This window comes from Salmo salar, chromosome 04 (genome assembly GCF_965601325.2).
Source record: "Salmo salar chromosome 04, fSalSal1, whole genome shotgun sequence".
Classification (NCBI taxonomy): domain Eukaryota; kingdom Metazoa; phylum Chordata; class Actinopteri; order Salmoniformes; family Salmonidae; genus Salmo; species Salmo salar.
In genome coordinates this window covers 41,647,085-41,661,876 of record NC_138294.1, presented here as the reverse complement: position 1 = coordinate 41,661,876, position 14,792 = coordinate 41,647,085, and the positions used below count along the sequence as shown (strand labels likewise).

Here is a 14,792-nt window from a genome sequence, read left to right as displayed (position 1 = left end):
TTAATGTGTTTGAGCCAATCAGTTGTGTTGTAACAAGGTAGGGATGGTATACAGAAGATACCTTATTTGGTGAAAGACCAAGTCCCATATTATGGAAAAAAACAGCTCAAATAAGCAAAGAGAAACGACAGTCCATCATCACTTTAAAGACATGAAGGTCAGTCATTTTGCAAAATTTCAAGAACTTTCAAAGTTTCTTCAAGTGCAGTCGCAAAAACTATCAAGCGCTATGATGGAACTGGCTCTCATGAGGACCGCCTCAGAAATTGCAGCCCAAATAAGTGATTCACGGAGTTAAAGTAACAGACACATCTCAACATCAACTGTTCAGAGGAGACTTTGTGAATCAGGCCTTCATGGTTAAATTGCTGCAAAGAAACCACAACTAAAGGAAACCAATAATAAGAATAGACTTGCTTGGGCCAAGAAACATGAGCAATGGACATTAGACTGGTGGAAATCTGTCCTTTAGTCTTACATTTCAGATTTTTGTTTCCAACCTCTGTGTCTTTGTGAGACACAGAGTAGGTGAACGGATGATCTCGGCATGTGTGGTTCCCATGCGAAGCAAGGAGGAGGAGGTGTGATGGTGTGGGTGTGCTTTGCTGGTGACACTGTCTGTGATTTATTTAGAATTCAAGGCACACTTAACCAGCATGGACATCACAGCATTCTGAAGCGATATGCCATCCCATCTGGTTTGCGCTTAGTGGGACTATCATTTGTTTTTCAACAGGACAATGACCCAACACACCTCCAGGCTGTGTAAGGGCTATTTGACCAAGGAGAGTGATGGGCCAGATGACCTGGCCCACACAATCACCCGACCTCAACCCAGTTGAGATGGTTTGGGATGAGTTGGACTGCCGAGTGAAGGAAAAGCAGCCAACAAGTGCTCAGCATATGTGGGAACTCTTTCAAGACTGTTGGAAAAGCATTCCAGGTGAAGCTGGCTGAGAGAATGCCAAGAGTGTACAAAGCTGTCATCGAGGCGAAGGGTGGCTACTTTGAATAATCTCAAAAATATATATATAAAAATAAAATATATATAAATATATATTTGTTACTACATGATTCCATATGTGTTGTTTCATAGTTTTGATGTCTTCACTATTCTACAATGTAGAAAATATAAAAAATAAAGAAAAACCCTTGAATGAGTAGGTTTGTCCAAACTTTTGACTGGTATTGTATGTATATTTTTTGAATATTTTTTTACAATTATTATTATTATATATATATATTTTGTACTTTTACCGCTTTTACCTACCAATTGGTAGTTATAATCTTGTCCCATCGCTGCAACTCCCCTACGGACTCTGGAGAGGCGAAGGTCGAGAGCCATGCATCCTCCAAAACAGGACCCTGTCAAACCACACTGCTTCTTGATACACTGCTCGCCTAACCCGGAATCCAGCAGCACCAATGTGTCGGAGGAAACACCGTCCTGTTGGCAACCAAAGTCAGCTTGCAGGCACCCGGCCCTCCACAACGAGTCGCTAGAGCACGATGGGACAAGGATATCCCGGCCGGCCAAACCCTCCCCTAACCCGGACAACATTGAGCCAATTGTGCGCCGCCTCATGGGTCTCTTGAGGCTGTAGTGACGACTCAAGCACTGCAATGCAGTGCCTTAGACCACTGCGCCACTTGGGACATGCATTTTGCTTTAGAGGAATTCAGAACTAGCTTCAAATCGTACAGATTCTGTTGAATGATGTTAAAAGCTGTTTGAGCTTTTTCAAAAGTCAAGCTGCTGCCAATTGAATAGAGCACAGTGTCATCCACATAAAAAATGTGCATCAGCTGTCTCAATATGTCTCCCAATGTTGTTGATCTATATTATAAACAACAGGGGACCTAAAGGTGATCCTTGAGGCACATCCGATCACAACTCTATGGTGTCCGACTTACAATCATCTGCCTTAACACACTGGGTTCGATTTGACAGGTAGTTCACAAACCACTCCAGAGCATGACCAGTAATCCCAATACACTTCAATTTCTGCACCAGGACAGTATGGTCCACAGTTTCAAATGTCTATGAATACAGATACACAATGCTGCTTCCTATCCATGGCACAGTGAACATCATTCAAAACCTTCAAAGTTTCTGTGACAGTGCTATGGCTAGACCTGAAATCTGATTGCATAGCCAATCAAAATATTGTTTTCCTGGAGGTAGGCCTTAAGCATGGTCACCGAAAGCTTCTCTTTTATGTATATAGCGACACCAGCACCCTTAGATTTACAATATGTAAATACTTATGCTATTAATATTATATTAGAATATGCCATGTGCAAACATATTTCATGAAAATAACATTTGCAGTGTACCAACTTAAAATGATGAACACAAATTACATTAACTCAGGTGGCGAAAATAACTATCTGAAAGCCACTACCCTAATAAGCCACGCCTCCTGAAAATAACCTATGGATTACATTACAAAATACCCATCTGCTGGATCAACCCAGCATCAAAGTGAATATAACCCAATTGATGGTTAAATGAACGTTTTGGTAATCTCAACAACCCAACATGTTGGGTTATTCACCCAACCCAACTGTCTGGGTCAAAATAACCCAGCGTGTGTTCTATCCAATATTTACCCAGCACTGAGTTACCAAATAACCAAAATTGGGTTGGTTCTAACCCAGCATTTTTTTGTGCATTATGCACTGAGTATACAAAGCAATAAGAATACCTGCTCTTTCCATGACAGACTGACCAGGTGAATCCAGGTGAAAGCTATGATCCCTTATTGATGTCACGTGTTAAATCAATTTCAATCAGTGTAGACGAAGGGAAGGAGACCGGTTAAGAAGGATTTTTAAGCCTTGGGACAATTGAGACATGGATGGGGGGTGGGAGGGGGGGGTTGCAACTCAATATTAGGAAGGTGTTGTTAATGTTTGGTATACTCAGTGTAGGTTAATCTGTTTAATCTGAGGGTGCTGGAACTAAAGCATTATCTACCTAATGTGCAGAGTTTTTCTTTTAGCCTTGTGTCAGGGGCCTGTCCACCTGTGTACCTTTGTCTACCTGAGCTCACCTCTGTGCTTCTCCTCTTGCCAGGTGGCTCTCCAGGTGGATGGGGGTGCAGACAGCCCGGGAGGCTTCCAGTACTCCAAGTGGCTCGGCAGCCCCAACTCCCATAGCCACAGCAACGACGACTTCGAGACCTGGACCACCTTCCGGACGCGCACCAGCTCCGACGCCTCCACCCTCTCTGGCCGTCGCTCTCCCTTCCTGGAACAGGAGGTCGACCTATCAGAGGCCGACGTCCACATGGGCTACCCCGGAGGGGTGGGGCCTAAGATGACCTCCATGGCTACCCTGCCTAGCCTATCAGAGGTGGGCCTAGCCGACTCCATGGGTGGTCATCACCACGGTCACCACGGAACAGAGAACGTGATGGATAGCCTCCTTGACAACCTCAACCTGCTGTCCCCCAAGAATCAAACCCAGCTGGGGGTAGGCGGTGGTCCTGGGTCTGGGCCTGACTCCTCCCGGTCCTCTCCCTCCTCCAAGCTTCAGAACAGCCCTTATAGCTCCCCCTCCATGACCCCTCACCCCCAGCCCCAACAGCAGGACTATAGGAAGTGCCACTACGGCCAGGCCGGGCCAGGGATGAATAGCCCACATCTCTCTCCCATCCCCATGCAGACGCTGCAAGAGAGCAAGTCGCCAGGGTCATTCGCACCCTTCCTGAGCCATTACAACTGCCCTGCTGGGCTACTCAAGGAGCTGTTGACCTCTGACGTAGCCGACCCTTGTTGTGGTGGGGAGGCCATGCCCTCCATGGAGACTGTAGTGTCCCAGTCTGGGAGAGGAGGAGGAGGGCGGATGCTTCCCAACTACAGCAGCCAGGTGCAGGTAGGGGGGCACGGGGGGGTGAAGATAATGAGTCCCCCACCTCAGCAACACCCACAGCACCCTCAGTCACATCCTCACCCTCACCCGCGGCCCCTCCACAGCCAGGGCCCTCCCCCCTCTGGGCCCTCCATGAACAGCTGTGGCCTGATTCCCCTGACCAGCCTGAACCACGCCGGGGGCCCAGCCCGTCTTGCCAGCCTCAGGACACACATCCACCAGCTACAGCAGCAGCCACGGGGTGGTGGTGGTCACCCAGCCTCAGGCCACCAAAACCACAGTCCCCACCACAGCGGAGCTCCTCCACCCAGCTACGGCAGCAGTGCTAATGGTTATGTGAGGCCAGGTCCAGGCCACGGCCACAGCTCTGGTCATCCCCAGGCTCACCATCACCACCAATATCACAACCATCATCAGGAGAGGCTGCCTAGTGATCTCGACGACATGTCCATCGAGAGGTTTGAGTGTGACATGGAGTCTGTTCTTCATGACACGCTGATGGACGGAGACTCTCTGGACTTCAACTTTGACCCCATGGTAACCTCTCAGGGGTTCAGTCAGGGGGTTGGGGTGAAGACCACCACACACAGCTGGGTGTCTGGCTAGGACACACACCTCTCAGACAGGTGAGTGTATAGAGATACAATATAATTTGACAGTGTAAATATAATATAGTATTCTGTGGGTGAGTGCCTCAAACCATGTGTGGTAAATGTTTTGAAATCCTAAAACCCATGTATAATGCAGTTATTAATGGTTTTACATGCATGGTTTTTCAGATTTTTCATCATTCACCACTGGCCTTTCACCCTTCGCCACTGGCCTTCATTAAGAGAATGGAAAGGTCTAAAGAAACCATTGCCCCTCTCCACAGGACTATCATCAGCCCGTCCCAATTCTCTCACTATACCATTGCAGATCTGTAAGGTGGAAGAAATAATACATTTTGCGAAGATCGAAGGGTAATGGCCAAGGGGAAGGGCTAGAGCGTGAATCGGGGCTGGCTGAGACTGTGCTTGTTTGGAGGGAACGTCTCGTCTGAAGTTGGCTTTGTAAATACAGCAGCGCTCGACTCGGCACAATATTATTCACTTCAACAGAACCTGGAAGAAGCTGGAGCCTGATTTACAAAAAGCTATGTTTTGTTGTGAACAAGGTTGTCAAAAAGCATTTGGCATATTATGTATGAATAAAATATTAGGGATGTAAAATATGCTACAATACTTCGAACATATGTAATGTATACTGTGTGTATATTTGTGATAAGGAATATTCTTACATTTTATCATATTTCCTTTCTCTGTGTGCATTTAAAATTCATTTTTTCATTGCCTCTCATTGCCTTTCAAATGACCAATTACCAATGCTATGTTGAACCATCTACCCAGGAACCAGTCCAGCATAGGGATAGCCAAAGTCACAGTGATTCAGTGATAGGACAAATCAGACTAGTTCAGTGATAATAGATATATGTATTTTAGTGATAGGACCAATCAGAGAAGTGCATCAAGTGCTTACTTATCTAACATCTCGGGCTATTCTTACCTCAGCTGTTCATCACTCTTCCCTTCTCTTGCCCTTCAAGTCGCTTTCGAGTTACGATTCCTAATTCCATCTACTTTTCTCTAATCATCATCTATCTGATTGTGACAATCACACTCTCCCTGGCCTTCATTCAGCTCGCATCCCTGACTCCTTTTTTTCACTCCCACCATTTCCCTCCCACTCTCCTACCCTTTTCTAACTCAGCTCTCTTTGTGCCTTATTACACTCAATCCCTCTCTTTATCTCTCTCTTTCTCTTTCTCTCTCTCTCTCTCACTCTCCCCCTCTTCCTCTCTTTCTCTGTCTGTGGGTGTCAGGGCGCTGTATGCATTAGGAGGGCAGTGATAATTTGAGAGGCTGATAATGGACTCTAGTTTAACTCACAAAACAGTGCTCAACAGCAGAACACAGGATTTGAGCTTTTTTCCTCCCTAGCAACCCTCCCCCTCTCCCTCCTTTTTTGTCACACACCAAAATGTGTGACCTAAATAACCTGATGTTTTAGAGTCTGTGCTGATTCACTGCACCTTTTATAGTCTCAGATTTATGTAAGTAAGTTTGGGAAAGTCAAGGCTTTACTTGTTACTAGACTTTGCATTGTAGTTTATAATAATTCCTTGAGTGACCTGTGAGAATCTGTGTAGTGCTGGAGTAACCTGGTAGAGTCTGCACCTATAGGTTGCCATTTGGGACTTCACCTAAATCAGCTGTCTCAAACTCCAGGCACGGGAGCTACTGTATATCAGCCCCACAAGATGCTTTCTTGTGTTCCCCAGATTAATATCTAATTTGAGTTTGAGGTCTAAATGGATTCCCCTCTTTACCAGCCTCTCCCCCACCTGGCTGTTTACTAAACATGTTTAATTAATGCAATTTAAGATGAGTTAACGCACACTCACACACTCATACCTCAACTTATTTTACCTCTCACCGTTCTGTCACAGTACATTGGGTATGTAAAATATGATCCATAACTTTTTTCTTGATGTACAGCATGGATGGACATGTTATTGATGTTAGAATGGACCCTTCACAAACCTTACCAGCTATATGTGTACTTAGTGATATAATATATTTCTTCTTTCACTTTTTATTGATTCCATTTTTCTCTCAAAACTATCCCTTACCTACTTTCAGCATGTGACCTCACTGTAAATAATAAGAAATTAATATGTAGATTATTTGAAATTAATGAAACATTTAAGATAGGGTATGCAGTACCTACAGAGACCCTATTGTGAGAGACTGCCTGCATCCCAAATGGTACCGTATTCCCTATATAGTGCACATGGGGTTCTGTTAAAAAGTAGTACACTACATAGGGAATATGGTGCCATTTGGGACCGTCACACTATGTTAGTTCCAGTTTTCAGATCATCATTCTTGAGAAAATTATATCGTATAAAATCTTATTATTATTATTATTATTATTATCTTAACTTTTTGTTACTATTTTATTTGATTTAAATACTCAACAAAAAATGAAGTATTCAGCTAATAGATTATGCAATGATTTAAGTGCTCTTTTTGTTTTTGAAAGCTGACATTGTTACTTAGCTGCTGTTTGTATAAAAAAATGAATAACTGAAAGTAAACATTTTGAAATTGACTTCGTAAACAACATATACACAAAATATAACGTGAATAAAAGTCGGACCAATTTACGTTTACAATGTTGCACTTCTAAAGTTTTGTAGTTACTCAAGTGTTTTATATAATTAGTTTTGACTGTAAAGATTTGACAGAAAACTGCTTATCCTCAAACATAAACAAGTGTTTGGGCCTGTTACATTTCTTAATTTATGTACAGAAAGTAAAATGTATTTTGATATTTGTCTGAGATTTGCCATAAAAGTACAATGAGATTTGTTTATGAATTACAAATGATCTACAGTGGGGTCCGGAATTATTGTATCTCTTAATAAAGATGAGTTTCTTTGAATAAAGTATGCTCAATAAAGTATGCTCCAATTTTGTTTTTATGGATGAGGTATTTTCTGCATATGCATTGTTCTTTCGAAGGCCAAACACAATGCTCATGTGGGTGGCCAAAGATCTCTATTTTCGTGTCATATGACCATAGCACCGGTTCCAATCCAAGTACCAATGCCGTTTAGCAAACTCCAGGCGGTGCTATGGTCAGATGACATGAAAATAGGGCTCTTTGGCCACACTTCAAAAGAACAATGCATATGCAGAAAATACCTTGACTCTACTGTAAAATATAGTGATGGATCTTTGATGTTATCAGATTATTTTCCTTCCACTGGTCCTGTGACCCTTGTTAAGGTTAACGGCATCAGAACTTTACCAAGTACCAGGACAAAAACCTTGTTGCCTCTCCTAGGAAGCTGAATTGTTTTTGCAAGTGGATCATCTAGCAAGACAATAACACCAAGCACACATCAAAATCCACAAAGAAATGGTTAATTGGCTATAAAATTTATATTTTGCAATGGCCATCTCAGTCTCTGGACTTGAGAACCCAATTGAAAACCTGTAGTTTGAATTGAAGAGGGCAGTCCATAAGCGCAGACAAAGGATATCTAAGATCTGGAAAGATATTGTATGGCGGAATGGTCTTAGGTCCTTCCCAATGTGTTCTCCAATCTCATTATAAATCTATTTTTTAAAGGCTCAGTGTCATTATCCTTGCAAGGGGAGGGTCCTGGAGTATTGAAAGCATGGGATCCAATCATTTTGAACCCTTTCTTTTACATAACATTTTTTATTATACACTATTAGCTCAGTATTTGTACTATTTATTTTATACAGTCTTTTTTGTGCATCTTTATCAAGGGATCCAATAATTCCGGACCCCAGAATATATATTGTAAAATAGCTCTTGTTTGTTTGAAGTATAGAGACTTGACCTTCTGAGTTCTGATTGGAAACTATATCTATAATTGTTAACTGTTTATATGATTATACAGTGCATTCGGAAAGTATTCCGACCACTTGACTTTTTCCACATTTTGTTACGTTACAGCCTTATTCTGAAATTGATTAAATTACGTTTTTCCCTCATCAATCTACACCCCATAATGACAAAGCGAAAACGGGTTTCAGACCCTTTGGCGTGGTAGGGTATTCAGACCCTTTGCTATGAAACTCGAAATTGAGCTCAGGTGCATCCTGTTTCCATTGGCCATCCTTGAGACGTTTCTACAACTTAATTGGTGTCCACCTGTGGTAAATTCAATTGATTGGACATGATTTGGAAAGGCACACACCTGTCTATATAAGGTCCCACAGTTGACAGTGCATGTCAGAGCAAAAACCAAGCCATGATGTTGAAGGAATTGTCCGTAGGGCTCCGAGATAGCATTGTGTTGACGCACAGATCTGGGGAAGGGTACCAAAACATTTCTGCAGCATTGAAGGACCCCAAGAACACACTGGCCTCCATCATTCTTAAATGGAAGAAGTTTGGAACCACCAAGACTCTTCCCAGAGCTGGCCGCCCATCCAAACTGAGCAATCAGGGGAGGAGGGCCTTGGTCAGGGAGGTGACCAAGAATCCAATGGTCACTCTGACAGAGCTCCAGAGTTCCTCTGTGGAGATGGGAGAACCTTCCAGAAGGACAACCATCTCTGCAGCACTCCACCAATCAGGTCTTCATGGTAGACTGGCCAGACGGAAGCCACTTCTCAGTAAAAGGCACATGACAGCCCACTTGGAGTTTGTTAAAAGGCACCTAAAGGACTCTCAGACCATGAGAAACAAGATTCTCTGGTCTGAAGAAACCTGGATTGAACTCTTTGGCCTGAATGCCAAGTGTCACGTCTGGAGGAAACCTAGCACCATCCCTAAGGTGAAGCATGGTGGTGGCAGCATCATGCTGTGGGGATGTTTTTCAGAGGCAGGGACTGGGAGACCAGTCAGGATCGAGGGAAAGCTGAACGGAGCAAAGCTTGTAGCATCATACCCAAGAAGACTCTAGGCTGTAATTGCTGCCAAATGTGCTCCAACCAAATACTGAGTAAAGGGTCTGAACACTTATGTAAATATGATATTTCCATATAAAAAACAACTGTTTTTGCTATGTAGTTATGGGGTATTGTGTATAGATTGATGGGGGGAGGGGGGGAACTATTTAATCCATTTTAGAATAAGGCTGTAACGTAACAAAATGTGGAAAAAGTCTAGGGGCCTGAATACTTTCCGAATGCACTGTATTTTGACACAGGCAAATCTTAAAGTCAATGGTTATTGTGCAATGTTGATGCTGACCTTAAAATCAATGTTGATGAGTTAGTGTTGACTGTAGTTGTTTCTGGTGAGTGTTCATTACATTTGAATTGTTATTGGTTAATGTTTATCCTGACATGTATGTAAATGTTGCCTGCTATTCTTTTGCCTTGGTGTTAAAAAACATCCAACCACCCTCCCCTTTAATAAGTAGTCATATCTTAAAGGGGAGAAGTGACAACTCAGACCAGCCAGCTACACCATGGTGCTTTCTTGGAACCTCGAGGAGCAAGTGCCTGACACTATTCTATTTGCGCCATATTTACAAAAAATGCAACAAGTAAGATTTTGTGAAAAAAATCTTTTTGCAGATGTTGGTTGAAGCCGTATGTATATATAAATGATCTCACTGAAAATATTTGTGGCTGTCTATTCATTGTATAATTAATTGGTGGACACTCTCTCTTTGTAACCCCTATAGCAAGCTGCTTTTTCCTACTCACTGTACTTTGCACCTTTTCACCAGACACCCAACCCCTTCACCTCCCTAATCTAATCTACAGTACACTACATTCTTCTCCAGTTATTGGCACAATGTTATACACACATAATGTAGTTATAATGGTGCTAGATCCATTCAGATTCTACAGGCTCTTGTTGTAAATCCATGCAGAATGTGTTCTCAGAACTAAACCTCAGCGGATCTGGGTTCAAATACGATTTAAAATATTTCAAATACTTTGAGCGTTTGCTTTAGCCTGCCTGGAATGCAGACTAAAGATGGTTTTACACTTTTGGGACACTATAATTCTATTGATTCCATTTTGTCAGGCAAACTCAATCAAACACAGCTAAAGTATTTGAAATGATTTCCAATAGTATTTGAAACCAGGTCTGCACTGCAGTGACCTTCTCATGACTTTCATGACTTGGGTTAATCATCAGATCAGGATGTGGAGAGAAGATATTTAATTCCTCAGCCAAACTCAAACCCAAAGCCAAAGTAACACCCCAAATCGGACTATATGAAACGTTGTTGATAAGCCCATATCAATCTCTGACCGTCTTCAACCTTTATAAGACTATTTAATATATCTTTAATATTACAGGAAACACCTGTGTGGGGTCCTCCTAGTGCCATTCACTCAGTAGGAAGAGCCTGCAAGTATAATGCTCTATCATTTGTTATAAACATATGAGCCTTTATAATGGCTTATAATATGTCATATACACTACCGTTCAAAAGTTTGAGGTCACATAGAAATGTACTTGTTTTTGAAAGAAAAGCTAATTTTTGGTCCATTAAAATAACATCAAATTGATCCGAAATGCAGTGTAGACATTGCTAATGTTGTAAATGACTATTGTAGCTGGAAACGGTAGATTTTCTTATGGAATATCTACATAGGCGAACAGAGGCCCATTATCAGCAACCATCGCTTGTGTTCCAATGGCACGTTGTGTTAGCTAATCCAAGTTTATCATTTTAAAAGGCTAATTGATCATTAGAAAACCCTTTTGCAATTATGTTAGCACAGCTGAAAACTGTTGTCTGATTAAAGAAGCAATAAAACTGGCCTTCTTTAGACTAGTTGAGTATCTGGAGCATCAGCATTTGTGGGTTCGATTACAGGCTCAAAATGGCCAGAAACAAATAACTTTCTTCTGAAACTCGTCAGTCTATTCTTGTTCTGAGAAATGAACTGTGATCTGACCCTTTTTAGCAGCGACGGAGTAACACGCTTGGCACTAACCACTGCTCCATAATTGCTGACCGTCAACCTCCCTCTCCTCATGGTGCCAGTTGGGTTTGGTGCGCTGTCCAACTGTTGCTTGCCATATAGCCTGCTGCTCCACCTACAGCGCTATGCCAGCCAGATGCCTACATGCCCCAGGTGCCCTTGTATTTTAGCAATGTCCCGTGCAGATATGGATTAAAGGGAGGGTAGCGATTGTTCTGGCTTAGGTTCAAGGAGACATGCCATTCCACTGAACCTGCCCCAGAGATGGTTCCTTAGCCATTGAAGATCCTCCTCTGTCGGCTCTCGGGACAGAGAGTTGTAGTCTTTGGCCGGGTACAGGTCCTCCACTGACTGCACCTGGTTGGGCACGGCTGGTTTCCTCCAGTCACATTCCACATCCATATGGCCAATATTGTGAACTTCCAAAATTGTCACGCCCTGATCCGTTTCACCTGTTCCTGGGATTGTCTCTACCCCCTCCAGGTGTCGCTTATTTTCCTCAGTGTTTTTATCCCTGTGTTTCCTGTCTCTCTGTGCCAGTTCGTCTTGTATGTTTAGTCAAGTCAACCAGCGTATTTTTCCCGTACTCTTTTTGCTATTCTATTTTTCTAGTCTTCCCGGTTTAGACCATTCTCTTGCCTACCTCTTTGGATTATTAAACATTGTAAGACTCCAACCATCTGCCTCCTGTGTCTGCATCTGGGTCTCGCCTTGTGCCTTGATAGTACGAACTGGCCATGACCTACCCAGTAGACTTGGACCAGCTCCGCCACGCTGTCTCCCTGCAGGGATCCACCATTAGGAGACATGAGGAGTTGGTACAGGGCCTTTTGGAAGGGCTCAGGTCCTTGACAGAACACCACAACTATGGGTTAAAGGCTATTATGGAACAAATCAGGGAGTTAGCTCAGCGACTGCCTTCCACCTCTGAAAAACCCCAATCACCCAGTAATTTTCCCCCTAAATATGGTGAGTTTGTACAGCCTATTCCGGCTCCCCGAGAACCCCGCTTACCTCCTCCGGAGCGATATTCGGAGAAACCTGGTACCTGCCGGGGGTTTCGTTCTCAGTGCTCGCTTATTTTTGAGCTACAGCCATCTTCGTTTCCTTCAGACAGATCGAAGATAGCGTATATTATTATGCTAATGTCGGGAAGGGCGCTCTCTTGGGTTACGGCAGTTTGGGAGTAACAATCTGCCATTTGTGGTCATCTGGAGGAATTCATGGCAGAAGTGAGAAAGGTATTTGAGTATCCGGTTTCCAGGAGAAAGGCGACCAGTAAACTGCTTGACTTATGTTAAAACTCCCGTAGTGTGGCAGACTACGCGGTTGATTTTTGCACGTTTGACGCCAAGAGTGCCTGGAATCCGGAGTCTCTTTTCGATACTTTTTTTGCACTGATTATCTGAGGAGGTATAGGAAGAGCTAGCTGCTCGGGAATTGCCGATGAATCTCGACTCCCTTATCGCCCTTACCATTAAAATTGATGGACGCCTAAGGGAACGTAAGAGTGAGAAGAGGTCTGGTCTCGTGCACCTGCTATGGCGCGTTAACTTCCAAGGGAATCCGGATGTTTCCGGAGGCAGCTCTTCCGACAGGATTCGAAGCCACCCGAGCCCTCTCGGGAATCTACGACGGGTGAGTTGGATACTCCTGAGCCTATGCAGTTGGGAAGAGCTAGGTTATCAGTTGGGGAATGCTCACGAAGGATGAATAATAACTGTTGTTTGTACTGTGGAGGGGCAGGACATTTTATAGCTACCTGCCCTATTAGGAAACCCTTGTCTCTAGTGGGTACCAGTACTATGTTGAGTCAGACTGGGAGTTCCCTAATTCCATCACTCGCACACCCCTTTTTGCTCTTGTGCTGTGGGGAGACCAATCTAAGTCTCTCCGAGTGCTCATTGACTCTGGGGCTGATGAAAATCTTATGGATGCCACGATAGCTTCGGAGCTTGGTATTCCCACTCAGCCTCTCTCTGTGCCCATGGATTCTATGGCACTGGACTGCCGCTCTACAGGGGAAGTCACCCATAGTACTGTGCCCATTCAATTACGGATTTCTGGTAACCACAGTGAGACAATACAGTTCCTCCTCATTGCATTTCCCCATGTTCCGGTTGTTTTGGGACTTTCCTGGCTTCAAAAACACAATCCTGTGATTGATTGGACCACAAGCTCCATCCTGGGTTGGAGCCCATTTTGCCATTCCCACTGCCTTCAAGCAGCACAGCCTTCCTCAAGTCGTCTTCCTCAGGATGTTAGTAAGACTGTGGATGTCTCTGCTATCCACAAAGAATACCATGACCTCCTGGAAGTGTTCAGTAAGGCACGTGCTACTTCCCTTCCCCCGCACCGTCCTTATGATTGTGCCATTGATCTTTTCCCAGGCACTACACCACCTCAGGGTCGATTGTATTCTCTGTCTGGACCAGAGACCAAAGCTATGGAGGAGTCTCTGGCCACTGGGGCAGTCCGTCCGTCTGCATCCTGCTGGTGCAGGGTTTTTTCTTTGTGGAGAAGGACAAGACCCTGTGTCCGTGCATTGACTACCGGGGACTTAATGACATTACTGTCAAGAATCGTTACCCCCTACCTCTCCTCTCCTTTGCGTTTGAACCTCTCCAGGGGGCCACCGTATTTTCCAAGTTGGACCTTCGAAATGCCTACCACCTGGTTCAGATACACGAGGGGGATGAGTGGAAGACAGCCTTTAACACAGATCATGGACTTTATGAGTACCAGGTCATGCCATTTGGACTCACCAACGCCCCCGCTGTTTTCCAGGCTTTGGTCAATGATCTGCTTCGGGATATGCTAAACCGGTTTGTGTTCGTGTACCTTGACGACATCCTGTTTTTTCTCTGATCTGCACAAGAACATGTTCTTCATGTCAGACAGGTCCTTCAGCACCTCCTGGAGAACCAACTGTTCGTGAAAGCCGAGAAATGAGAGTTCCACAACTCTACAATCACCTTTCTGGTATATGTCATTGCTGAGGGCAATGTTCAGATGGATCCTGGAAAGGTGAAAGCAGTGGTGTATTGGCCTCAACCAACGTCCAGGGTGCAGTTGCAATGGTTTCTTGGGTTTGCAGACTTCTACCGCCATTTCATTCGGGACTACAGCACCCTGGCGTCCCCCCTCTCACCACTCACCTCTCCCAAGGTACCGTTCAAATGGTCTCCAGCTGTCGACAAAGCCTTTGTGGACCTGAAGCATCGGTTCACAACAGCACCCATCCTCATCCAACCGGACCCCTCGTGTCATTTTGTGGTAGAAGTGGATACTTCGGATGTTGGAGTGGGGGCCATCCTGTCCCAGCGATCTGCCCAGGACCAGATGCTTCATCCATGTGTCTTCCTGTCCCATCGTCTCAATCCTGCTGAAAGGAACTACGATGTTGGCAACCGAGAACTCCTGGCGGTGAAGATGGC

The 14,792-nt window shown here is 44.2% G+C and overlaps 1 protein-coding gene across 1 annotated transcript in view; it reads left to right on the top strand.

The window, feature by feature from the left end:
* LOC106602890 (forkhead box protein O1-A) overlaps nt 1–10,029 on the top strand; it is a 90,362-nt gene extending 80,333 nt beyond the window's left edge. Inside the window, exons 3-4 of the mRNA XM_014195874.3 lie at nt 3,080–4,503; nt 4,657–10,029. Coding sequence (XP_014051349.2) covers nt 3,080–4,483 — 1,404 coding nt within the window. The 3' untranslated portion in view covers nt 4,484–4,503; nt 4,657–10,029. The remainder of the gene's footprint in view (nt 1–3,079; nt 4,504–4,656) is intronic.
* Nucleotides 10,030–14,792: the final 4,763 nt, after the last annotated feature.